The sequence below is a fragment of the Tursiops truncatus genome, chromosome 8 (assembly GCF_011762595.2).
Source record: "Tursiops truncatus isolate mTurTru1 chromosome 8, mTurTru1.mat.Y, whole genome shotgun sequence".
Classification (NCBI taxonomy): domain Eukaryota; kingdom Metazoa; phylum Chordata; class Mammalia; order Artiodactyla; family Delphinidae; genus Tursiops; species Tursiops truncatus.
The window spans coordinates 56,995,500-57,022,905 of NC_047041.1; the positions used below are offsets into that span (position 1 = coordinate 56,995,500).

The 27,406-nt window shown below is 37.8% G+C and overlaps 1 protein-coding gene and 1 long non-coding RNA gene across 11 annotated transcripts in view; one reads left to right on the forward strand and one right to left on the reverse strand.

The window, feature by feature from the left end:
* Window positions 1–27,406, forward strand: part of C2CD3 (C2 domain containing 3 centriole elongation regulator) — a 130,380-nt gene that overhangs the window by 25,160 nt on the left and 77,814 nt on the right. For all 9 annotated transcript variants that reach the window (XM_033862294.2, XM_033862295.2, XM_019946564.3 and 6 more), the window contains 5 exons: window positions 18,497–18,644; window positions 21,914–22,068; window positions 22,874–23,080; window positions 23,626–23,738; window positions 26,847–26,965. In XM_033862294.2, coding sequence (XP_033718185.1) covers window positions 18,497–18,644; window positions 21,914–22,068; window positions 22,874–23,080; window positions 23,626–23,738; window positions 26,847–26,965 — 742 coding nt within the window. The remainder of the gene's footprint in view (window positions 1–18,496; window positions 18,645–21,913; window positions 22,069–22,873; window positions 23,081–23,625; window positions 23,739–26,846; window positions 26,966–27,406) is intronic.
* The window catches only part of LOC141279351 (uncharacterized), a 44,065-nt gene that overhangs the window by 6,316 nt on the left and 10,343 nt on the right, over window positions 1–27,406 (reverse strand). The window contains exons 2-3 of one of the 2 annotated variants that reach the window (XR_012333430.1): window positions 25,755–25,931; window positions 18,536–18,664 (exon numbers count right to left, since the gene is read on the reverse strand). This is a non-coding gene — a long non-coding RNA (uncharacterized lncRNA). Of the gene's footprint in view, window positions 1–18,535; window positions 18,665–25,754; window positions 25,932–27,406 lie in introns of those variants that run through there. The other variant, XR_012333429.1, reaches the window with a different exon arrangement.

The following is a 27,406-nucleotide window of genomic DNA, read 5'->3' on the forward strand; positions in this document are numbered from 1 at the left end:
TAAAGTGGTATATCCACACGGAGTATTATTTGGCCATAAAAAGGAATAAAGTACAGGTAACATGCTGCAGCATGGATGAACCTTGAAAACATCATGCTAAATGAAAGAAGCCAGTCACAAAAGAGTACATATTTTATGATTACATTTATATGAAAAGTACAAAATAGGCAAATCTCTAGAGACAGAAAGATTAGTGGTTCTTTAGGGCTGCGTGTGATGGATGGGGCGTAAGTGATGATAGGTCTTGAATACAGAGTTTCTTTTTGAGGTGACATAAGTGTTCTGAAATTGACTGTGGTGATGATTGTTCATATTTGTAAACATACTAAGAACTATTGAATTGCTCGCCTTAAATGGGTGAATTGTATGTTATGTGAATTATGTCTAAATAAAGCTGTTTAAAAAAAAAATAGGAATCAAGAATCCAGCACAGTGAATGAAAAAAAACTGCACCAAGATATACAATCATGAATTTTCAGAATAGTATAAATAGACAATCTTAAAAATGTCCAAAAAGAAAAAAAAATGCTTATGTATACAATATCAGGAATTGGAAAAACATCACTTATTCCATAGAGTTGACCAAAATGGAGACATAGGAGGCTTCTGAGCTCGCCTCCTCCCACAGATGCCCCAAATGTACAGCTGCACACAGAGCAGTTCCCTCTGAAAGAGATTGAGAAAGTAACTGACCAACTCCTACACATCAGAGGAATGGGAAAATATCATCAAATGAGTAGGAAAGTCTGAGAAACACTCTCACCATAAACCCCACCCCCAACACAGCACCATACAATCAGAAGGGAATCCCCAATGCCTAGCTTCTCCTTGAGGAGCAAAGGACTTGAACCCCACATCTAGCATTCCCAACTTTTAAGATTCTTACCAGAGAGATGAGCCCCCAAAACATAACGGGTGCAGGAGCACCCTCACCCTGACAGCTGTACACCTAGACCCAGCACAGAGGAAGCAGGCAAAAACACCCATCTCCCAGTTTCTCCCTGGAAGGTGCTGCTAGTGAGGGTCCAGCTTCTAATCAGCCTACATCTAGGTGTTGGCTGTGATCCTCCCCTTTGGGACACTAATGGGTCTTAACACACCCTCCACTACTGGGAGCCACTAAGAACAAAGAAGAAGGCTTAGAAAGTCACAAAAGCTTATGAGGCAACTAAGATCTTGGGCTGGAGTGATCAATGAGGTTCATCCCTTACACAAGACCATTCTATCAAGGCTGAGATGGATGACGGTTTTATCTAATAAGCAGAAACCAACACAGAAAGGCAAGGAAAATAAAGAAACAGAGGAATATGTTCCAAAGAAAAAGACAGGATAAACATCCAAAAACAGATCTTAATGAAGCAGAGATAAGTAATTAACCTGATAGAGGGTTAAAAATAATGGTCATAAAGGTGTGCTTACTGAGGTCAGGAGAACAATGCATGAACCAAGTGACAATTTCAACAAAGAGATAGAAAAAATTTTTAAGTACCAAACAAATCACAGAGCTGAAGAATACAATAACTGAAACGAAATATTCAGGAGGGGTTCAACAGCAGAGTAGATCAATGGGAAGAAAGGATTAGCAGACTCAAAGACAGGGCAGTGGAATGCAATCAAAGGAGCAAAAAGGAAAAATTTTTAAGTGAAGCAGTTAGATAGCTTAAGGGATGTTGGGGAACCAACGAACAGACCAATATACACATTATAAAGGCCCCAGAAGAAGAAGAGATAGAGAAAGGGGCAAAAAGCTTATTCATAGAAATAATGGGGACTTCCCTGGTGGTTCAGTGGCTAAGATTCCATGCTCCCAATGCAGGATGCCCGGGTTCGATCCCTGGTCAGGGAACTAGATCCCACATGCCACAACTAAGAGTTGACACATTCCACAACTAAGAGTTAGCAGGCTGCAACTAAGAGTTCACATGCTGCAACTAAAGATCCCGCATGCTGCAATGAAGGTTCCACATGCCACAACAAAGAAGATACCACGTGCCACAGCTAAGACCTAGTGCAGCCAAAAAAATAAATATTTTTTTAAGAAAAAGAAATATTCAAAGAAATAATGGCTGAAAACTTCCCTAACCTGGGAAACAGACATTCAGATCCAGGAAGCCCAGAGAGTTTCAAGTAAGACAACTCAAAGGAGACCCACACCAAGACATGTTATAATTAAATTGTCAAGAAAGCATCTTAAAAACAGTAAGAGAAAACCAACTTGTTATGGACAAGGGAACCTCCATAAGATTTTCAGCAGATTTTTCAGCAGAAATCTTGCATACTAAAGGGGAGTGCAATGTTATATTCAAAGTGCTGAGAAAAAAGAACAGCCAAACAAGAATACTCTACCTGCCAAAGTTGTCCTTCAGAATTGAAGGAGAGAAAGAGTATTTTCCAAGCAAAAACTGAAGGAGTTCATCACCATTAGACCAACCTTCCATGAAATATTAAAGGGAGTTCTTCAAACTGAAACCAGAGGACACTAATTAGTAACAAGAAAACATGAAAGTATAAAACTCACTGATAAAGTTAAGTATACAGTTAAATTCAGAATACTCTATTACTCTAATGATGGTAGAGAAATCACTTACAAATCTAGTATGAAGGTTAAAAGACAAACGTTATAAAAATAAATATGACTACAATAAGTTGTTAATGGACATACAGTGTAAAAAGATGCAAATTGTGACATCAAAAACTTAAAATATGGGGGGGGGAGGAGCTTTGGTATGTGTTCAACGTTAAGTTATCACCTTAAAATAGACTATTATAAATGTAAGATGTTTTATGTAAGCCTCATGGTAACCACAGGGCAAAAGCCTATAGTGGATACACAAAGGAGAAAGAGAAAGGAAGCAAAACATACCACTACAGAAAGTCATCAAATCCTAAAGGAAGAGAGCAAGAAAGGAACAAAAGAATTACAAATCAACCAGGAAGCAATTACCAAAATGGCAGTAATAAGTTCACTCCTATCATTAATTACTTTAAATGTAGATGGACTCAATTCTCCAATCATAAGATAGAGAGTAGCTGAATGGATAAAAAAACAAGACCCAACTCTCTGCTGCCTACAGGAGACTCACTTCAGCTTTAAGGACACACACACGGGATATGAAAGATGTTTCATGCGAGTGGAAACCAAAAGAGAGTGGGGGGGGGGGGGTTACCTATTCTTATATCAGAAAAAAATAGACTTTAAGCCAAAGACTATAACAAGATCAAGAAAGTCATTATGTAATTATAGTTGGTCAATTCATCACAAGGATACAACAACTGTAAATATTTAGGTACCCATCCTAGGAGTACTTAAATATATAAAACAAATGTTAGTAGATCTGTAAGGTGAAGTAAACAGCAATACAGAGGACTTCACTTTTAACAATGAATAGATCATCAAAACAAAATCAGTAAGGAAACGGCGGGACTCAAATGGCACATTAAGTCAGATGTCCGTAACAGACATATACAGAACACTCCATCTAACAGCAGCAGGATACATACACTTCTCAAGCACGCATGGAACATTCTCCAGGAGAGATTATATGTTAGGCCACAAAAGAAGTCAATAAATTTAAGAAGATTGAAATATGAAGCATCCTTTCCGATTACAATGGTATAAAACTAAAAATCAATATCCAAAACTAGAAAATTGACAAATATGTACAGATTAAACAACAGGCTCCTTGGCAACCAATGTGTCAAAGAAGAAATCAAATAAGAAATGTAAAAATATCATTTAAGACAAGGGGGAAAAAAACACAACATACCAAAACCTATGGAATGCAGCAAAAGCATATCTAAGAGGGAATTTTATAGCAGTAAACATGTACATTTAAGTGTATAACTGAATCACTTTGCTGTACACCCAAAAGTAACAACCTTGTTAATCAACTATGATCCAATATAAAATAAAAATTAAAAAGAAGAAACATGTAAGGTTTTGTAAGACATAACATGTAAGATAAAAAAATACATACATATATTAAGAAATAAACAGCTCAACTAAAAAACTAACTTTACACCTCAAGGGACTAGAAAAAAACAACAAACTAAGCCCAAAGTTAGCAGAAGGGAGGAAATAACAAAAATCAGAACAGAAATAACAAAGATCAGAGCAGAAATAAATGAAATAGAGACTAACAAGACAACAGAAAAGATCGATGAAACTAATAGCTGGTATTTTGAAAAGATAAAGTAGACAAACCATTAGCTGGACGTACTAAGATGAAAAGAGAGAGGACTTCAGTGGAATTATAAATGAAATAGGAGATATTATAACTGACATCACAGAAATACAAAGAATTGTAAGAGACTACTATGAAAAATTATACACTAACAAATTGCAAAACCTAAAAGAAATGGATAAGTTTATATCCAATCTACCAAAACTGAATCATAAAGAAACAGAAAAATCTGAACAGACTGATTACTAGCAAGGAGACTGAATCATAATTAAAAACCTCCCAACAAAATAATTCCAGGGCTTCCCTAGTGGTGCAGTGGTCAAGAATCTGCCTGCCAGTGCAGGGGACATGGGTTCGAGCCCTGGTCCGGGAAGATCCCACATGCCACAGAGCAACAAAGCCCGTGCGCCACAACTACTGAGCCTGTGCTCTGGAGGCCGCGAGCCACAAATACTGAGCCCTTGAGCCACAACTACTGAAGCCTGCACACCTAGAGCCTGTGCTTCACAACAAGAGAAGCCTGCACACCGCAATGAAGAGTAGCCCCTGCTCACTGCAACTAGAGAAAGCCCGTGCACAGCAACGAAGACCTAACACAGCCAAAAAGATAAATTAAATAAAATAAAATTAAACAAAAATTTAAGGTCCCAAAAACTCCAGTAGTGAATTCTACCAAACATTTAAAGAACTAATACAATCTTTCTCAAACTCTCCCAAAACACATAAGAGGAGGGAATGCTTCCAGATTCATTTTATGAGGCCAGCATTACTCTGACATTAAAGCCAGATAAAGACACTGTAAGGAAAAGAAAATCATAGGCCAATATCTCTTATGAACATAAATGGCAAAAATCCTCAACAAAATATTACCAAATCAGATTCAACAATACATTAGAAGGATCATATGCCATCATCAAGTGAAATTTGTTCCAGGGATGCAAAGATGGTTTGACATTTGCAAATCAATAAATATCATACACCGTATTAACAAAAAGAAGGATAAAAATCATGTGATCATCTCAATAGATGTGGAAAAGCATTTGACACAATTCAACACCATTCATGATAAAATCTCTCAACAAACTGGGTGTAGAGGAAATGTACCTCAACATAACAAAGGCCATATGTGACAAGCCCACAACTAACATCATACTCAATGATGAAACACTGAAAGCTTTTCCTTTAAGATCAGGAATAAAAGAAAGATGCTCACTGTCACCACTTTTTTTTTTTTTTTTTTTTTTTTTTTTGCGGTACGTGGGCCTCTCACTGTTGTGGCCTCTCCTGTTGCGGAGCACAGGCTCCGGACGCGCAGGCTCAGCGGCCATGGCCCATGGGCCTAGCTGCTCCGCGGCACGTGGGATCTTCCTGGACCGGGGCACGAACCCGCGTCCCCTGCATCGGCAGGCGGACTCTCAACCACTGCGCCACCAGGGAAGCCCTGTCACCACTTTTAATCAACACAGTACTGGAAGTCCCAGCCAGAGCAATTAGGCAAGAAAAAGAAATAAAAAGCATTCAGATTGGAAAAGAAGAAGTGAAACTGCCACTGTTTGTAGATGACATTAAACACTAAAGTCTCTATCGAAAAACTAGTTAGAATAAATGAATTCAGTAAAGTTGCAGGATACAAAATCAGTACATGAAGATCAGTTGCGTTTTTCTACGCCAACAATGAACTATCAGAAAGAGAAAGTAAGAAGACAGATCATTTACAATAGCATCAAAAAGAATCAGATACCTAGGTATAAGTTAAATCAAGGACATTAAAGACCTGTTTACTGAAAACTATAAGACATTGATGAAAGAAAATTGAAGAGAACACAAATAAATGAAAAGATATTCCATGTTCATGGATTGAGTTAATATTGTTAAAATGTCCATACTGGGCGTCCCTGGTGGCACAGTGGTTGAGAGTCCACCTGCCAATGCAGGGACACGGGTTCATGCCCCGGTCCAGGAGGATCCCACGTGCCGCGGAGCAGCTGGGCCCGTGAGCCATGGCCGCTGGGCCTGCACGTCCGGAGCCTGTGCTCTGCAGCGGGAGAAGCCACAACAGTGAGAGGCCCGCATACCGCAAAAAAAAAAAATGTCCATACTACCGAAAGCAATGTCTATTCAGTGCAATGTCTATAAAATTCCAGTGGCATTTTTCACAGAAATAGAAAAAAATGATCCTAAAATTTGTATAGGACCACAAATAGCCAAAACAATCTTAAAGAACAAAGCTGGAGGAATCACACTTCCTGATTTCAAAGTATAATCCAAAGCTATAGTAATCAGAATAGTATAGCGTTGGCATAAAAACAGACACGTAGATCAATGGAACAGAATAGAGAGCCCAGAAATAAACCCATGCATATATGGTCAATTAGTTTTTAACAAAGAGGCCAAGAATACTTAATAGAGAAAGGATGTTCTCTTCAAGAAATATGGTTGGGAACAATGGACAACCACATGTAAAAGAATGAAACTGCATGGGTAGTAAGTCTGGAGGAACCAAGATGGCGGAGTAGAAAGACATGCTCTCAACTCCCTCTTGTGAGAACACCAGAATCATAACTAGCTGATGGACAATCATCGACAGAAAGACACCGGAACTCACCAAAAAAGATACCCCACATCCAAAGACAAAGGAGAAGCCACAATGAGACGGTAGGAGGGGCGAAATCATAGTAAAATCACATCCCATAACTGCTGAGTGGATGACTCACAGACTGGAGAACACTTATAACACAGAAGTCCACCCACTGGAGTGAAGGTTCAGAGCCCCACGTCAGGCTTCCCAATCTGGGGGTCCAGCAAAGGGAGGAGGAATTCCTAGAGAATCAGACTTTGAAGCCTAGTGGGATTTAATTGCCGGACTTTGAAAGGACTGGGGGAAACAGAGACTCCACTCTTGGAGGGCACACACAAAGTAGCGCGCACATCGGGACCAAGGGGAAGGAGCAGTAACCGCAGGGAAGACTGAACCAGACCTACCTGCCAGTGTTGGAGGGTCTCCTGCAGAGGTGGGGAGTGGCTGTGGCTAACCGTGGGGACAAGGACACTGGCAGCAGAAGTTCTGGGAAGTACTCCTTGGCGTGAGCCCTCCCAGAGTCTGTCATTAGCCCCACCAAAGAGCCCAGGTAGGCTCCAGTGTTGGGTTGCCTCAGGCCAAACACCAACAGGGAGGGAACCCAGCCCCACCTATCAGCAGTCAAGCGGATCAAAGTTTTCCTGAGCTGTGCCCACCAGAGCAACAGTCAGCTCTACCCACCACCAGTCCCTCCCATCAGGAAACTTACACAAGCCTCTTAGATAGCCTCATCCACCAGAGGGCAGACAGCAGAAGCAAGAAGAACTACAATCCTGCAGCCTATGGAACAAAAAACACATTCACAGAAAGATAGACAATATGAAAAGGCAGAGGGCTATGTACCAGATGAAGGAACAAGATAAAACCCCAGAAAAACAGCTAAACGAAGTGGAGATAGGCAACCTTCCAGAAAAAAAATTCAGAATAATGATAGTGAAGATGATCCAGGACCTGGGAAAAAGAATGGAGGCAAAGATCAAGAAGATTTAAGAAACGTTTAACAAAGACCTAGAAGAATTAAAGAACAAACAAACAGAGATGAACAATACAATAACTGAAATGAAAACTACACTAGAAGGAATCAATAGCAGAATAACTGAGGCAGAAAAACGCATAAGTGACGTGGAAGACGAATGGTGGAATTCACTGCTGCAGAACAGAATAAAGAAAAAGAATGAAAAGAAATGAAGACAGCGTAAGAGACCTCTGGGACAACATTAAACGCAACAGCATTCGCATTATAGGGGTCCCAGAAGAAGAGAGAGAGAAAGGACTCGAAAAAATATTTGAAGAGATTATAGTCAAAAACTTCCCTAACATGGGAAGTGAAATAGCCACCCAAGTCCAGGAAGCACAGAGAGTCCCATACAGGATAAACCCAAGGAGAAACACTCTGAGACACATAGTAATCAAGTTGGAAAAAATTAAAGAAAAATTATTGAAAGCAGCCAGGAAAAAAAACAAATAACATACAAGGGAACTCCCATAAGGTTAACAGCTGATTTCTCAGCAGAAACTCTACAAGCCAGAAGGGAGTGGCATGACATATTTAAAGTGATGAAAGGGAAGAACCTACAACTAAGATTACTCTACCCAGCAAGGATCTCATTCAGATTTGATGGAGAAATCAAAAGCTTTACAGACAAGCAAAAGCTAAGAGAATTCAGCACCACCAAACCAACTCTACAACAAATGCTAAAGGAACTTCTCTAAGTGGGAAACACAAGAGAAGAAAAAGACCTACAAAAACAAACCCAAAACAATTAAGAAAATGGTCATAGGAACATAGTATCGATAATTACCTTAAACGTAAATGGATTAAATGCTCCAACCAAAACACACAGGCTCGCTGAATGGATACAAAAACAAGACCCATAAATATATGCTGTCTACAAGAGACCCACTTCAGACCTAGGGACACATACAGACTGAAAGTGAGGGGATGGAAAAAGATATTCCATGCAAATGGAAATCAAAAGAAAGCTGGAGTAGCAATACTCATAACAGATAAAATAGACTTTAAAGAGTGTTACAAGAGACATGGGAGGACACTACATAATGATCAAGGGATCAATCCAAGAAGAAGATATAACAATTATAAATATATGTACACCCAACATAGGAGCACCTCAATACATAAGGCAACTGCTAACAGCTATAAAAGAGGAAATCGACAGTAACACAGTAATAGTGGGAGACTTTAACACCCCACTTACACCAATGGACAGATCATCCAAACAGAAAATTAGTAAGGAAACACAAGCTTTAAATGACCCAATAGACCAGAGAGATTTAATTGATATTTGTAGGACGTTCCATCCAACAGGGGCAGATTACACTTTCTTCTCAAGGGTGCACAGAACATTCTCCAGGATAGATCACATCTTGGGTCACAAATCAAGCCTCAGTAAGTTTAAGAAAATTGAAATCATATCAAGCATCTTTTCTGACCACGACGCTATGAGATTAGAAATCAATTACAGGGAACAAAACATAAAAAACATGAACACACGGAGGCTAAACAATACGTTACTAAATAACCAAGAAATCATTGAAGAAATCAAAGAGGAAATCAAAAAATACCTAGAGACAAATGACAATGAAAGCACAACAATCCAAAACCTATGGGATGCAGCAAAAGCAGTTCTAAGAGGGAATTTTATAGCTATACAAACCTACCTCAAGAAACAAGAAAAATCTCAACTAAACAACCTAACCTTATACCTAAAGGAACTAGGGACAGAAGAACAAACAAAACCCAAAGTTAGCAGAAGGGAAGAATTCATAAATATCAGAGCAGAAATAAATGAAATAGAAACAAAGAAAAAAATAGCAAAGATCAATAAAACTAAAAGCTGGTTCTTTGAGAAGATAAACAAAATTGATAAACCATTAGCCAGAATCAAGAAAAAGGGAGAGGAGTCAAATCAATAAAATTAGAAATGAAAAAGGAGAAGTTACAACAGACACCGTAGAAATACAAAGCATCCTAAGAGACTACTACAACCAACTCTATGCCAATAAAATGGACAACCTGGAAGAAATGGACAAATTCTTAGAAAGGTATAACCTTCTAGACTGAACCAGGAGGAAGCAGAAAATATGAACAGACCAATCACAAGTAATGAAATTGAAACTGATTAAAAATCTTCCAACAAACAAAAGTCCAGGACCATATAGCTTCACAGGTGAATTCTATCAAACATTTAGAGAAGAGCTAACACCCATCCTTCTCAAACTCTTCCAAAAAATTGCAGAGGGAGGAACACTCTCAGACCCATTCTATGAGGCCACCATCACCCTGACCAAAACCAGACAGATACTAGAAAAAAAGAAACTTACAGACCAATATCACTGATGAATATAGATGCAAAAATCCTCAACAGAATACTAGCAAACAGAATCCAACAACACATTAAAAGTATCATACACCATGATCAAGTGGGATTTATCCCAGGGATGCAAGGATTCTTCAATATATGCAAATCAATCAATGTGATACACCATATTAACAAATTGAAGAATAAAAACCATATGATCAGGGCTTCCCTGGTGGCGCAGTGGTTGAGAGTCTGCCGGCTGATGCAGGGGACGCGGGTTCGTGCCCGGGTCCGGGAAGTTCCCACATCCCGCAGAGCGGCCGGGCCCGTGAGCCATGGCCGCTGAGCCTGCACGTCTGGAGCCTGTGCTAGATTCGCAACGGGAGAGGCCACAACAATGAGAGGCCCGTGTACCACAAAAAAATATATATATATATGATCATCTCAAAGGATGCAGAAAAAGCTTTTGACAAAATTCAACACCCATTTATGATAAAAAAAAAACTCTCCAGAAAGTGGGCATAGAGGGAACCTACCTCAACATAATAAAGGCCATATATGACAAACCCACAGCAAACATCATTCTCAATGGTGAAAAACTTAAAGCATTTCCTCTAAGATCAGGAACAAGACAACGATGTCCACTCTCACCACTATTATTCAACATAGTTTTGCAAGTCCTAGCCACGGCAATCAGAGAAGAAAAAAAAATAAAAGGAATACAAATTGGAAAAGAAGAAATAAAACTGCCAGTGTTTGCAGATGACATGATACTGTATATAGAGAATCCTAAAAATGCCATCAGAAAACTACTAGAGCTAATCAATGAATTTGGTAAAGTTGCAGGATACAAAATTAATGCACAGAAATCTCTTGCATTCCTATACACTAATGATGAAAAATCTGAAAGACAAATTAAGGAAACACTCCCATTTACCACTGCAACAAAAAGAATAAAATACCTAGGAATAAACCTACCTAGGGAGACAAAAGACCTGTATGCAGAAAACTATAAGACACTGATGAAAGAAATTAAAGATGATACAAACAGATGGAGAGATATACCATGTTCTTGGATTGGAAGAATCAACATTGTGAAAATGATTATACTACCCAAAGCAATCTACAGATTCAATGCAATCCCTATCAGATTACTAATAGCATTTTTTACAGAATTAGAAGAAAAAATCTTAAAATTTGTATGGAGACACAAAAGACCCCAAATAGCCAAAGCAGTCTTGAGGGAAAAAAGCGGAGCTGGAGGAATCAGACTCCCTGACTTCAGACTATACTACAAAGTTACAGTAATCAAGACAATATGGTACTGGCACAAAAACAGAGACAGAGAACAATGGAACAAGATAGAAAGCCCAGAGGTAAACCCCCACACCTATGGTCAACTAATCTATGACAAAAGAGGCAAGGATATACAATGGAGAAAAGACAGTCTCTTCAATAAGTGATGCTGGGAAAACTGGACAGCTACATGTAAAGAATGAAATTACAACACTCCCTAACACCATACACAAAAATAAACTCAAAATGGATTTGAGACCTAAATGTAAGACCGGACACTATAAAACTCTTAGAGGAAAACATAGGAAGAACACTCTTTGACATAAATCACAGCAAGATCTTTTTTGATCCACCGCCTAGAGTAATGGAAATAAAAACAAAAATAAACAAATGGGACCTAATGAAACTTCAAAGCTTTTGCACAGCAAAGGAAACCATAAACAAGATGAAAAGACAACCCACAGAATGGGAGGAAGTATTTGCAAATGAATCAGTTTACAAAGGATTAATCTCCAAAATATATAAACAGCTCATGCAGCTCAATATTAAAGAAACAAACAACCCAATCCAAAAATGGGCAGAAGACCTAAATAGACCTTCTCCAAAGAAGACATACAGATGGCCAAGAAGCACATGATAAGATGCTCAACATCACTAATTATTAGAGAAATGCAAATCAAAACTACAGTGAGGTATCACCTCACACCAGTTAGAATGGGCATCATCAGAAAATCTACAAACAACAAATGCTGGAGAGGGTGTGGAGAAAAGGGAACCCTCTTGCACTGTTGGTGGGAATGTAAATTGATATAGCCTCTATGGAGAACAGTATGGAGTTCCTTAAAAAACTAAAAATAGAATTACCATATGATCCAGCAATCCCACTACTGGGCATATACCCAGAGAAAACCATAATTCAAAAAGACACATGCACCCCAATGTTCATTGCAGCACTATTTACCATAGCCAGGTCATGGAATCCACCTAAATGCACATCGACAGATGAATGGATAAAGAAGAAGTGGTACATATATACAATGGAATATTACTCAGCCATAAAAAGGAACGATATTCGGTCATTTGTTGAGACATGGATGGATCTAGAGACTGTTATACAGAGTGAAGTAAGTCAGAAAGAGAAAAACAAATATCGTATATTAACGCATGTATATGGAACCAAAAAAAAAATGGTACAGATGAACCGGTTTGCAGGCCAGAAATTGAGACACAGATGTAGAGAACAAACATATGGACACCAAGGGGAGAAAGCTGCAGGGGATGGGGATGCTGGTGTGATGAATTGGGCGATTGGGATTGACATGTGTACACTGATGTGTATAAAATGGATGACTAATAAGAATCTGCTGTTTAAAAAAATAAGTAAAATTAAATTAAAAAATTACAAAAAACCGACTAATACTAAACTTTCTTTGGGTTATTTGTATGGAAATATGTTAATATAAATGTTTCAGACATTACATGAAATTCCTAAAAATCTTATATGTTCTCATATAATGTTATAAGTTATCATTCTAGTTATTATTTTAAAATGTATATCTCAGAAATAACTAAATTTCCTTGTCAATTGCATTATTATGAACTTTCGTGAAATCTTTAACTGTGGTCATTTTTAAGTCTTTTGTCATTTACAGACAGTTCTGTGTGTAGTCTTATGCTTTTGCAAAAATGTTCCTATAAAAGGGTTTCATCTTCAAGGAATTCATGGAAAAGACTGTGACAAGCACAGGTTTCTGGTAACCGACTATACTGCTGAACTGAATGTATAAGCATTTTCAGAACTCTAATGGAAAACTGATGAATACATAAAAGTGCTAACCAAAGATCAAGATGAAAAAAAAATTAATTACATGGGACTGAGTGAACTGATGAGGATGATTATAATTTTTGTGACTTTCTGTTTGAATAAAAAAATTTAAAAATAAAATTTAAAAATAAATCCAAAAAAAAAGAATGAAACTGGACACTGTTTTACACTGTACACAGAAATCAACTCAAAATGGATTAAAGACTTGAGCATGGACCTGAAACCATAAAACTCCTGAAAGAAAACATAGTGGGGTAAGCGCCTTGACATTGGTCTTGTCAATAATTTTTTGGACTTGACACCAAAATCAAAGGGAACAAAAGCAAAAATAAGTAAGTGGGACCACATGAAACTAAAACACAGCAAAGAAAACTATCAACAAAATGCAAAGGCAGAAAATATTTGCAAACCACGTATCTGATATGGGGTTGATATCCAAAATATACAAGGAATTTATACAACTCTATAGTAAAAAAAACAACAAACAAATAGCCCAATTAAAAATTGGGCAAAAGACCTAAATAGACCTTTTTTCCAAAGAAGACATACAAATGGCCAAGAGGTACAAGAAAATGTGCTCAACATCATTAATCATCAGGGAACTGCACATCAAAACCATAATGAGATATCACGTCACACGTATTAAAATGTCTGTTACAAAAAGAAAAGAGATAACAAATGCTGGTGAGAATTTGGAGAAAAAGAAAACCCTGTACACTGTCATTGGGAATGTAAGCTGGTATAGTCACTATGGAGAACAGTATGGAGGTTCCTCCAGAAATTAAGAATAGAACTTCCATATGACCCAGCAATCCCAATTCTGGTTGTATATACAAAGGAAATGAAATCATTGTCTGTTTTTTTTTTGAAATTTAAAAAAACATTTATTTTATATTGGAGTATAGTTGATTTACAATGTTGTGTTTCAGGTGTACAGCAAAGTGGTTTTGTTATACATATATATATATCTATTCTTTTTTAGATTCTTTTCCCATATAGGTTATTACAGAGTATTGAGTAGAGTTCCCTGTGCTATACAGTAGGTCCTTGTTGTTTATCTTTTTTTTTATTGGAGTATAGTTGCTTTACAATGTTGTGTTAGTTTCTGCTGTACAGCAAAGTGAATTAGTTATATATATACATATATCCACTGTTGTATAGATTTCCTTCTCATTAGGTCACCACAGAGCATTGAGTAGAGCTCCCTGTGCTATACAGTAGGTTCTCATTAATTATCTATTTTATATATAGCAGTGTATGTATGTCAATCCAGTCTCCCAATTCATCCCACCCCCCCATCCCCCCTTGGTAACCAGAAGTTTATTTTTTATTCTGTAACTCTCTTTCTGATTTGCCAATAAGTTCATCTGAACCGTTTTTCTAGATTCCACATATAAGCAATATTATACGATGTTTGGCTTTCTCTTTCTGACTTACTTCACTCTGTATGACAATCTCTAGGTCCACCCATGTCACTGCAGATGTCATTATTCATTCCTTTTTATGGCTGAGTAATATTCCATTGTATATATGTACCACATCTTTATCCATTCCTCTGTTGATGGACGTTTAGTTTGCTTGAAATCATTATGTTGATGAGATATTTGTACTCCCATGTTCATTGCAACATTATACATAATAGCCAAGGTATGGAAACAACCTAAGTGTCTATCAGTGGATGAATGGATCAAGAAAATATGGAATGAATATTATTCAGCCTTAACAAAGAAGGAAATCCTGTCATTTGTGACAACATGGATGAACCAGGAGAGCATTATGCTAAGCAAAATAAGCCAGACAGAGAAATACTACATGGTATCACTTATATGTGGAATCAAAAATAAAGTCAAATTTATTGAAACATTATCAAAAAGTGGTTTCTGGGGGTTGGAGAAAATAGGGAGGGGTTGGTAAAATGGTACAAATTTTCAGTTATAAGAATAATAAGGTCTGAGGATCTAGTTATAATGTGACTATAGTTGATAACACTGTATTGCATAACTGAAATTTACTGAGAGAGTAGAACTTAAATGTTCTCACAAGAAAATAAAAAGGGAAGGAAAGAAGGAAGGAAGAAAGAAGGGAAAAGGAAATATGTGAGGTGATAGGTGCATTAATTAACTCAATGAGAGGAATTCTTTCACAATGTATATCAAGTCATCAATTGTACACTTTTAATATGTTACAATTTTATTTGTCAATTATACCTCAATAAAGCCAGAAATAAAAAAGAGTTTTCTTCCAGCTCCATGGAAGACAGTGGAGAATTGCTTTCAGGATTCTGAAAATTCTTTTTTTTTTTTTAATATTTATTTATTTATTCTTTTTTGTTTGTTTGTTTAGGCTGTGCCAGATCTTAGTTGCGGCATGTGGGATCTTTGTTGTGGCGTGCGGGATCTTCATTGCAGAATGTTTAGTTGCAGCATGTGGACTTCTTAGTTGTGGCATGCGAACTCTTAGTTGCGGCATGCATGTGGGATCTAGTTCCCCAACCAGGGATTGAACCCGGGCCCCCTGTACTGGGAGCATGGAGTCTTACCCACTGGACCACAAGGAAAGTCCCAGGATTCTGAAAATTCTTAATTGTTGACCTCAAATTCCGTTTCCAATCAATCATGTGTGAGGGTAGAGTAAAAATATCTTCATACGTGCAGGGACTCGAAAGATTGCCTCTCTTGCACTAGTTCTCAGGGAACCATAGGGTATTCTCTACAACAAAGAGAATATAGGAATAAAGAGCAAGGCATGGAGTCCAAGAAGTAGGGGATGTAACAGAGAAGAAAGAGAAGAGGAGCTTTATGGCCTGTGTCATATTTTGAGAGCGAACACTTCTATGGAAGCAGGACAGGGCTTCAGTAGGGATATTTCTAAGGAGGGGAAAGGGTAGGTGGAAGCACATTGCTCCTGTGTTTGAGCAGAATGAGAAGAAATCTGTCCGTTCTCTTGGAGAGTTCAATAATGAAATAGTGATAGGCACGTAGAAAACTAAGTAAATGAAAGTTAAGACAGTTATTAAAACAAGGAAAACTAGAAGTCGTAAAGAAAGTATAGTAAATTATACTTGGCTCTGATATGATGTTAACCCTGAAGATTAACAACAAAAAATTGTAATATAAATTGAGAAGATGGGGGAAAGGGAAATCTGTTTCCAAGAATAATGGTATAAGAGAGTGGATCCTTCATTTTTCATGCTAGAAAGTCCATAAATCATTTAGAAAAGTGAAAAGTGAAAAATCAGAAAATAGCAGTACACATGTGTTACTTAGAAATATGAAGGTAAATACCAGAAGAAACATCTTAAGGAGCTGAAAGTGATTCTAAGGAGGCAGGCAGCTACTGATTTTCATTATGTCTTGGTAGTCCTATTTGACTTTTAAAATAGGTATGTGTAGGGACTTCCTGGTGGTCCAGTGGGTAAGACCTGGGGCTCCCAGTGCAGGGGGCCCGGGTTCAATCCCTGGTCGGGGAACTAGATCCCGTATGCATGCCGCAACAAAGAAGTCCGCATGCTGCAGACTAAGACCCGGCGTAGCCAAAATAAATAAATTTATTTTTAAATAAAAATGTAAAATAGGTACATGTGTTCTTTGATTAAAACATGATTAAAAAGAAAAAGAAGGAAGTTCTGAGAATGGATTTGTCTTGTAGCCAAAGAATACAGACAAATTCCAACCCTTCCCAGACCCTTTTTCTTTTACTTTTATATCTCCTGCCCTCCCAACAGGAACCCCAGGCCTCTGGCCTGTGCAAAATATTTCTGACCTCTCCCAGTTTCTGGTTATAAGTATGTCCTAAATATTGCATGGAGGGAAATGGCATGCCTTTTTCTGTGTCAAAGACAGAAGAATAAATTCAAAGAAATGTTAATTTTGGGGGGAAAAAAGGGTAGAGGACTATATACTGAACAGAATTCATAAATTTAAGGGTGTGCAAAGAGGGGAGAAAAGCAACTGGTGTGGGGGGGTGCTGGGGAGGGGGTTGGGAAGGGGAACCATAAGTGGCAAATGAGAATTGTGTAGAATACCAAGAAGTCGAGCTTCAAAAAGGAGCAGTGCTCACAAGCTGCAGAGAAGCTGTGTGGATTGGGAAGTTGTTAGTTGGATTTTGGCAGTTAGGAAGTTGTTCTTGACCTTTCAGAGAGAGGTTACTATAGATTAGTGGTTCTCAACTGGAGGGCAGTTCTCCCCTACCCCCACCCCATGAGACATTTGGTAATGTCTGGAGATACTTTGCATTGTCACACCTGGAGGAGTGCTACTGGCTTCTGATGAGTAGGGTCCAGGGATCCAAAATGCACAGAGTAGCTCCCAGTGACAGTGAATTATCTGACCCAACATGTCAGTAGTGCTAAGGTTGAGAAACTCTGCTATAAATTAAGGAAAGGTGAAGAAAGGAACATTTATTGAGCATCTATTTGTTGAGCATTTCTTTGTTCCAAGAATTATAGGAACATGATCTAATTTGAAGGTAGTGATCACGTGTTTTGGGGAAACTACAGAAGGGAAAAAAAGTATAGTAGCTAGCTTGAAAGGGAAGCAAAGTTGAAAGAATAATTGAAATGCTTAGCACAGTGTTTGGCATATATTAAGTACTTAATACATATTGTTTTTATTATTAATAACATGTTCATTAAGAATCAGTAAGTTCATTTACAGATGTTCATTAAGTGCTAGTTACTATAGGAGAAACAAAAATGAATGAAATATACACGTATTTGTATGCTTATGTTTCTTACTAGTTTACAAACTCTTTATAACTAGAGTATCTGTTTTACTTATTTCTCTATCCCACATAGAACTAATCTTGCCATAATTAACCTAAATACACATATTTTTGCTTAATAGAAGAAGGCATATTTATGAATTAGCCATTCTTCACAAAAACAGTATATAACATTTAACTCATTGAATTATAGTTAATTCTTTGCCTTTTTTCCTCCCTACTAGACCATAAGCAGCACAAGAGTAGAACAAGTTAGGTTAGCCATCTCTGTAGCATTCAGGACCTAACACCATGCCTGGCACATAATAGTTACCCACTAAAATGTTTGTTAAATAAATGAATGCGATCACAATCACTGTCAGTAGTGTATTTTTTGAATGCTAGCTGTTGACACCCCAGAGGAGGGGGAATATACTATGAAACTATTTATCAGATAATCTTCTGTTTAATGTAAGTCTTCTGTTTAACATATTTTCTTCCACATTTAGAACTTCAAAGCGTTTAATAAGAAAAAGAATAGCTCAGCTGAAACTTCTCTTAAAGTCCTGCTTTGTTTTTCTTATCTCTGCAGTGCCGAATTATCCCAAGGTCGTTACTGGGACGGGCTAGGCTCTCCTCCAGATTCCCCATCTCCTGGGAGTGATGTGTATTGCAGCAGTGAGCCCAGTGACCCTCAGTATGACCAGAGTCTCCTGGAGAACTTGTTTTACACAGCACCCGTAAGTCACTGAATCTGAAACTTTAGGAATTGGAGAACAAGAGTATTAATAATATTAGTGAGTGTAGGCATGTTACCACTTGCCAGACAGAAAGCTATCCATTTTACATACCTTATTTAATTATAATCACAATCTGAAGAGGAGAGTATTATCCTCGTTTTACAGATGAGGAGATAAGCCTACTAAGATTAATTATTTTGTCCAAGGACACATCATAGCAAGTAAGTGTTAGAGCCAGGATTCAAATTCAAGTTTACCTGAGTCCAAAGCCTATAATCTTAATATATTATGTGGCTTCCTAAGAGCTCTTTCAAGGAAGAGCTAATGTAGGTATACCCTCAGAACCACCCTTGACTGGTATCTTTTCAGATACAGATGTTCCAGAAACACCTCTACTCATGGTGGACAAATACCTCTACTGACCCTTAAGACAGAACATTCTCTTTTCAGGCAGTTTTAGCATTTTCAAAGTTCTTTCTTATGTCAAGCCGTATGTTCTATTCATTGGTTTAGCATCTTCTAGAGTGTATACAAAATGAGTTCATTCACTGTTCCACAAATAATCATATTTGTGAAGATTGCTGTCATATTCCCTATTTTCTTTTTCTCCAGGTCAGCAAAGATACCTGAAATACAGTGTAGTTTATACCAGCTCAGTGGAAAAGCAGTGAGGGTGACCAGGGTGCAGAAGAAGCAGGGAGGACTTTTACATGAGATTGTCAGGAAGGAGCATCATGAGGGATAAGGGATTTTAACTGAGACTTGAAAAGTAGTGTTCAGAGAGATAAACGATATGAAATAGGAATAGAAAGAATGACCTGTTTGGAGAAGCAGTTTGTGTACTACAAGGCATCTAATTTGACTGGGTAAGAATTCGTGTGGAAGAGACATTGACGAGGCAGGCTAGCGCATTATAAGCAGTCTGTAACAGCGTTTGAATGTCGAGTGAGGAGGAAATGACATGACTGAAATAGTGTTCTAGGAATGTTAAACTGGCAGTGATGTAGGAGGTCAACTGTGGGGAGAATAATGGGAGCAGATAGGAAGCCATTGGGTTATTGGAGGTGTGAGACAGAGAGAGAGAGAGAGAGAGCATGCCAGAATGAGAGTGGCAGCAGTGGGATTGGAAAGGAGGAGATGGACTTAAAAGACACTGTGAATTGGTAGGATTTAATGACTTTCTACCTTAAAAGTCATCGCTGATACTGTGTTACCTGTAGGAGAAAAGAGAAAGGGAACTTACATTTAGTACACATTTTCTGTGTGCCAGGGAATTTACGTTACCTGTTATTTATTAAGTACTGTGCCAAATGTTTTAAGTTCATTATTTCACTTAATTCTTTTACTAGCCCCATGAGATAGTGTTATCCTTTTACATATCATGAAATAAAAGCTTAGAGACATTAATTACTAGTAGTTAGGCAGAACTAGAATTCTTACCCTAGTCTGTCTGGCAAAAAGCCCATGTTGTTCCCACTAGACCACACCATCTCCTAAGTCTTGAGCATAGCATTAGAATCTGATCTTGACTTGACCTCCCTAACCTCATCTCCCACTTTTGCCCTGTAACCACTGGAGACTCCAGTCATACTGATTGTCTCACAGTCTAGCTTTTTCCATCCCCATATCTCTTGCTCATACTGGTCCTTCTACTTGTTGAAGGATGTTGAAATGCCCTTATACATCTGGTAAACTTCTCTTCGTTCTTTAAAAATCAACTCATCACCTCTATGAAGAAACCATCCCAGACTCCTCTAAGCAGAGTTTGTTGCCTGAATGTCCACAATATCCTGCACATACCTCTCTTACAGCCCTTATGTTGTATGATACAGTTCCTCATGAACAAAAACATGTCTTCATTATCTTTTTATTACCTGTAAAACAAAGGCCTGATAGAATTTTGAGTACTCAGTGAATTCTTAGTGAATAAACGAATGAATGTGTGAATGGTACTAAGTAATCCCCCATGCTATCTGAACAAAATAATTTTAGAAAATGTTTGTTTACTGGAAGAAGGAGTGAACCAATTGGCCTTGAGGCACTGGGAAGACCAAGGAGTTAGAATGCTCATGTCCTTCCCTGGGGTCAGTGTTTAATGTTCTTAATATTGAATAACATCCACAGCTTAGAAATTCAGCATTACCTTGTGGTTTTGTTTCCTGAAATTATGAGCTTTTGAACAACCTGGTTATATTTACTCTAATTTTCTTCAGGCTGTGAACCCATCTAGCTTTTGATCACCTTGTCAAAACCATTTTTAGAAGCTGCCACTTAACAAAGAAAAACTTAAGTGCAAAAAGCTTTGTAATTTCACCTTGGAAAAGTTACATTGCCTCCTAGAAGGACATTCTGATCATGCCTATTTAACTATTAATTTGTTACCCTTATGACAGGTCAATACGTTATATACCCTGAGATGCTGAGAAAAGGGAGTTGAAGGTGATAAGCTTAAAACTACTTTGGATTGGTCTCCTGCATTTATAACAAAAAGATTTTTTTTTTAATTGGAGCCAAATAACTGTAACGCTGTCTTCTTATTTTGCATTTGTGTTAGAGCTGATTAGTCAATTTCAGCTTCCTTTTCTCACGATAAAATTACCGGGGGTTTACCCACTGGTTCTGCCATTACGAAAATTTGTGACATATAATAAACAGTTCATCTTAGCAAGATTAAAAGCAGAATGAATCATTAGGAGTATAGAGTGCTGAAAAAAAGTAGAATCTTTAGGGCTTCCCTGGTGGCACAGTGGTTGAGAGTCCGCCTGCCGATGCAGGGGACACAGGTTCGTGCCCCGGTCTGGGAAGATCTCACATGCCGCGGAGCAGCTAGGCCCGTGAGCCATGGCCGCTGAGCCTGCGTGTCCGGAGCCTGTGCTCCGTAACGGGAGAGGCCACAACAGTGAGAGGCCCGTGTACCGAAAAAAAAAAAATTGAGATGGGGACACCTTACAGGAATGTACTAAGGATTAGAAATACACATGCAGCATTTAACATAGTACCAGATACATAGAAGGCAGTCAGTAAATAGTGGTTGTTATTACTTTTGAGGATTCAAAAGGAGAATCTATTTTCATTTATTTTCTTTGAACTGAACTTGTAGGTTATTTTTGTGAACTTCATATTATTTTTATATAGCCAGGAGAAACAGGATTATCTTCCTGGTGTCAGTTATCTCTTTTGATTACTACTTTTAGAGAAATGTTTTCATTACCACTATCCCCAAAGCAGTTATCTTTTAGTGCCTCTCTTTTTGTTTCTTCCCCCCATAGAAATCTGATACCAGTGTCAGTGATGTCTTCAGTGGAGATGATGATGTTGTCCCTTCTAAAAAAATGAGCCAATCAAAAGCTCTTGCCAGATCTTCTAAGGTTCTAGAGTCAAATGATCATAAGTTGAAGAAGAAGGCGGTGGGCAAGAAAAATAGGTGAGCCTCTTTATGAATGCTTGTTTAGAGTCAAAAGCAAAGGAAGATTATTTTCACAAGATCTCTTCAAGTGAAATCACCTGTGTTTGCCAATACTGTCAGACTGGTTGAGTTACAATAACTCATTAAGTATTGCAGTCCTTAAACATGCAATAACATGAAAAGATGGATGTGATAAAATAATTAAGGGAGAAAGCAGAATTCTAAGTTGTATGTGTGCTCTGTTACACTTAATGTAGAAAATATGCATAAAGAAAGCAAATGAAAAGGAATACACAAAAGTGATGATAGTAGTTATATTAAAGTAGTGAATAACTGAAGTAAAGTCTGTATCCCTTGTTGAAAACCTAATTCTGTTATATCAGTTTCTGTACTTGTGTGGAGATAATAAGCCTTTGGATTACAAGAATGTTTTTACTTTTTTTTTTTTTTGGCTGCATGGGTCTTAGTTGTGGCACACGGGAGCTTTGTTGCCGCATGTGGGATCTTTGTTGTGGGATCTTTAGTTGCGGCATGCAGCATATAGTTCCCTGACCAGGGATCAAATGCGGTCCCCCTGCATTGGGAGCGTGGAGTCTTAACCACTGGACCACCAGGGAAGTCCCTGTTTTTACATTTTTTGAGATTTCTTTCATGTAGATTAGGACCAGAATTATGATGATTAAAGCCATTTCCCAATCTTTGATAACTTGTGAATTAAGATGCCTGCTGCCTTTCCTCCTTCCTCCTCTTGCCTGTACCAACTAGATCGTTTCATATTTGGCTTCTTACCATCTGCCTCACTGTCTATATGAACTCCTTTCAGAAACTTGATTGAACAACAGATGCTATCAGAAACTCCAGAAGATGCCCAAGTGATGACACTAAGTGTGGATAGACTGGCCCTTCTGGGTAGAACACATTCAGTCAGAATCATCATCGAAACAATGGGAGTTCCTCCAGATAGTCTCCAGGAGACCCCTGGCAAAAAAAGCTTTCCTGGGAGACTACCTAAGCTGACAACAAAAAAGCGGTATGTCTCTAACATGGGAAAACTAAATTTGACGTTTCTGGAAAGTGTGTCTGGTAGTAATAATAAATAATTACATAGTACTTTATGATTTGTAAAGTGCTTTCATATGCTTCATTCAATCAACAAAAATGTACTGAATCCCCCACTAGGTCCCAAGCATTAAAAGTATGAGAATAAAGAAAATTAAGACCCAGGCTCCATTCTTCCATGCCTTACAGTCAACAGGAGAGAGAAACATTTAAATGGCTGTCTCTTGGGTTGGCCAAAAAGTTCGTTCGGGTTTTTGTAAGATGTTACAGAAAAGCCCGAACAAACTCTTAGGCCAACCCAATATGATAGGGCTTTAGGGGCCAAAAGAGATGTTTTATATGAAAAGTGCTGTGGGAACGCAAGACTGGTAAAGGCTTTGAAAAGAGCAGGTCGGTCCTCTGAGGACCTGAGGTTCTAAAAATAGGGCCTTGAAAGATATGTAGGATTTATCAGAGAGAAAATACGTTTATTATTTGGTTTGTTTTTTAATTACTTTTCTTGTTTCGACTTTTTAGCACCTTCTTTGTGGAATATCACTTTCCTATGGGCTTTTCCAAAAATGGATTGACAAAGACAGCTTTGATCACTGAGGTGGTTCGACTCGCATCCAGTAAAATTACAGATGGAAGTAAGAGAGAACTTGATTTCTGCTCCTTAGATATTTTGGCTTTGGAAGAATTTTTGAATCCCTAATTATTCATATACTCCTGTATTATCATAGAATCTTAGAGGCAGAAAGAATTTTGAAGTGAATCTAATTCCTTTACTTTACAAGTGAGGAAACTGGTCCAGAGGTGCTATGAGTATTCGGATGCAAGGCAGAAAGGCAGTGACATAGCTGAAACTGTAACTCAGAACTCCTGATGCTTAGATCATGTTCTTTCAACTATTGACGTTTTTCTTTTCTTCCCTTTTTAAAAATAGCTTTATCAAGGTATAACTCACATACCATACAATTCACCCATTTGAAGTATACAACTCAATGATTTTTAATGTATTCATAGGTTGTGTAACCATCACCACAATCTAATTTTAGAACATTTTCATCCCCCCTAAAAGAAATCCCATACTTATTAGCATTCTTTCCTCATTTCTCTCTTTGCCCCCTTTCACTAAGCAGCTACTAATCTACTTTCTGTCTCTCTCAATTTTCCCATCCTGGACATTTCATATAAATGGAATCATATAATATGTGATATTTGTGACTGGCTTTTTGGACTTACTGTAATATTTTCAACTTTTAATATTTAAGTTTTCAATATTTCGCTATTAAAGACAGTGCTTCAGTGAATAATCTTGCACATGTATCATTTCTCATTTGATGTGAGTATATCCAGCACAAGCATTTAAAATAAATACTTATTTACCCTTAAAAACAGCACCTAAATAATTTAATATACTCTTTTACTAGAGTACATTGTTTCACTTTCCCCATCACCATAAGGAAGAATTAGGGCATTTAAAATTTTTCATATTTTTATTTTCTGTATGCTTAAATTATCGATAGCAACAGAAGGTGCTCTGGAGGTTTGTTAAAAGCATTCGAGAATGTATACTTGATTCTGCTGGCTGAAGTCAGTCAGTGTGTTTGAGGAGCTTTAATGCAATTAAACTGTTTTTATCAAACCCCAATACAAAGAAAAATGTTGGATTCTTTTCTCAGGTCTTCCCCATTTACCTCCTTCTACCTACAGGACATTTATGAGTTCCTTAAAACTTCTCTGAGCCTCAGATTCCCCATCTGTAAAATGGAGGTACAGCAAGGACAAGCACGGTTCTGATATGCACGAGTTTCAGTTAACATAGTATCTACAAAGCAAGAACTGCCTGTATTACACAGGGGCTTAATGGACAGTCAAATGGGATAATGAATGTAAAAGCATTAAACTCTAAAGTTGTATGTAACTAATACTAGCTCACATTTATTGGGCACTAAATTATGTGTCAAGAACTCTACTCAGTGTTTTATATATATTAATCATGTAATCTTTTAAAACACATACACACACACACACACAGATGAAGAAAGAGGAAGCTGAGGCATATATCAGTTAAGTAACTTGTCTAAGATAACACAACTGGTTTATGGTAGAACTAGAATTTGAACTAGAACATTTTGATTCCAAATCATTGTGCTTTTCATCTATATTGCTTCTCATGCATTATTATTATTAGTATTATTATTGGCCACAGCGATTGAGTTCTCCCTTTGTCCTTCTGGGAAAGATAGTATGGGACATGTGGAATAAGCATCAAGCCAGGAATTGGAAGAGTTCTAGTTCTGGTTATACCACACACTTAATCGTGTGACCCTAGACACAATGACTTTTCATCTCTGGGCCTTTCTTAACAATATAATATGGAATGGACAAGTTATTTTCAGGATCCCTTCCAGCACTTTAAAAAAGTCTGCTTTGGCATATTGTTAGCAATTTATTTACATGAATTTCTTCTTCCATTATTGCCTTAACTTATTTTTTAAAAAATGAGCTTAAGAACAGAGAATTATATGACAAATACAATAATATAGTACCAAAACATACTTAAGTAATAAGGAGAAATCTGAGTAACACCAGGTTGAAATACAGTTCTGTTTGTACATAAAAGATTTTATAGTGTTTTAAAGTGCTTTTTTATCTGTTACCTCAGTTGATCCTCTCAGCACACCACTGAGGTGTAGGTGTTGTCTTACTTCTCTTTCCGTGGTGGGATAAGCAGGTAAACTGGTCTAGTGGGTGTGCGCTTGCTGGGCCCAGACCTTTTGTTAACAGTTCCTGTGGATGGATCCAGATAGCAAGACCTAGATCCTGTCCATGAGTACCTAAAGAAATAAAAAGAGTCAAGAAGTAAGATGGCAAGGATAGAGATCAGTAGGTCAAATGGGCAGTTTGAATGAATATCAGAGATAGTGGATTCTCTGTAACTGGGCCTTTTTGCGAGGGTTCTTCAGATCCATTTTAAGGGTCTAGAAGTGAATGGACTGGAAGATTATTTTACAGGTGATAAATTGTGGCTGAAATGGTTCATTAGTAAGTAACAGAACTTATTCATATCAAATGATTCTAGCCCCAAATTCCTTTTTTTTTTTAAACCTGTTAAATCCACATAGCAGTGAGCACAGACTCAGATACTACCATCACTTTATCCCATTTACACTTGCTATTACAGCAGAAACCCCTTCCTTTCCATCTATGAACAGACAGACTCCGTTCTGCCTAATACTGCAAACTAAGATCAGTACTTAGAACCTTGTATAAGTGTGACAGAAGAAGTCCCCTAGTCTTCAGCCAGAAAATAAACTCATTTTCATTATTACAGTTTTTGATTCGGTTCTTCTCTTCATTTATCCCTCATTGTCCCACATCCAGCCAGCCCCCTTCTTTCATTACATTACCTATCAACTTGTCTTTTAAAACACTGGTCATACCTTACAGCCAGTGAAGTGTATGGTATGTCTCTTTACACATCCTGTGCTCCTATGCTTGACATTCATTTCTCATAGCAAAGCAGAGCAACATAGCCCTGCTTATCTTCTCTGTGCTGTATCCAGGATTTTCTCTCTGTCTCTGTTCCTTCAGTCCTAATAACCCTAACACTTTTGTGAAATTACACTGACTGGATTCCTGAAAGAGATCTTAGATTTGAAAGGGAGGTGGGTGGTGTCAAGGCATGGATTGATGAGATGGCTCTAGTTGGGTGGTGTGACATGTGCTTATGTGTCTGGTTCTCCTTACAGTGGTGAAATTCCAGCAGAGATTTGTGTTTCCGGTACAGTTTGGTGGCCCAATGATAGAACACTGGTGGAATTCCAATCTTACTTTCCAAATTTACACAAAGAAAACCCCACAGTTAAAGGTACTTCAAGTGATTTTGACCTTTGCCTTACCATTTATTCACACTAGGGATTTGGAGCATACTTAAAATTATATTCCTACCTAAACTAGGAAATTCTCCAGGCTCAAACGATATTAATACTTATGATTGTTGTTTATTATTATAATTTTAAATTTCTAATTGATATTTGTTATAGGCTAGATGTTATGGTAAAGGCTCTATGTGAACAACACTATCAAATTTAATGATTAAAACAGTTTGTGAATTAGATACCTTATTATCTTCAATCTACAGATGAAAAAAACCAAGATTTAGTGAAGTAACTTGTCTAAGATCACCCAAGCTAATAAAAGACAAAGCCAGGACTCTATCCCGAGTCTTTAGATCCTAAGTTCTTAACCTCTTTACTGTGCTCCCTGCTATGGAGGGTTGTTTGAATTGATACAGGAGCCTTAATTTGAG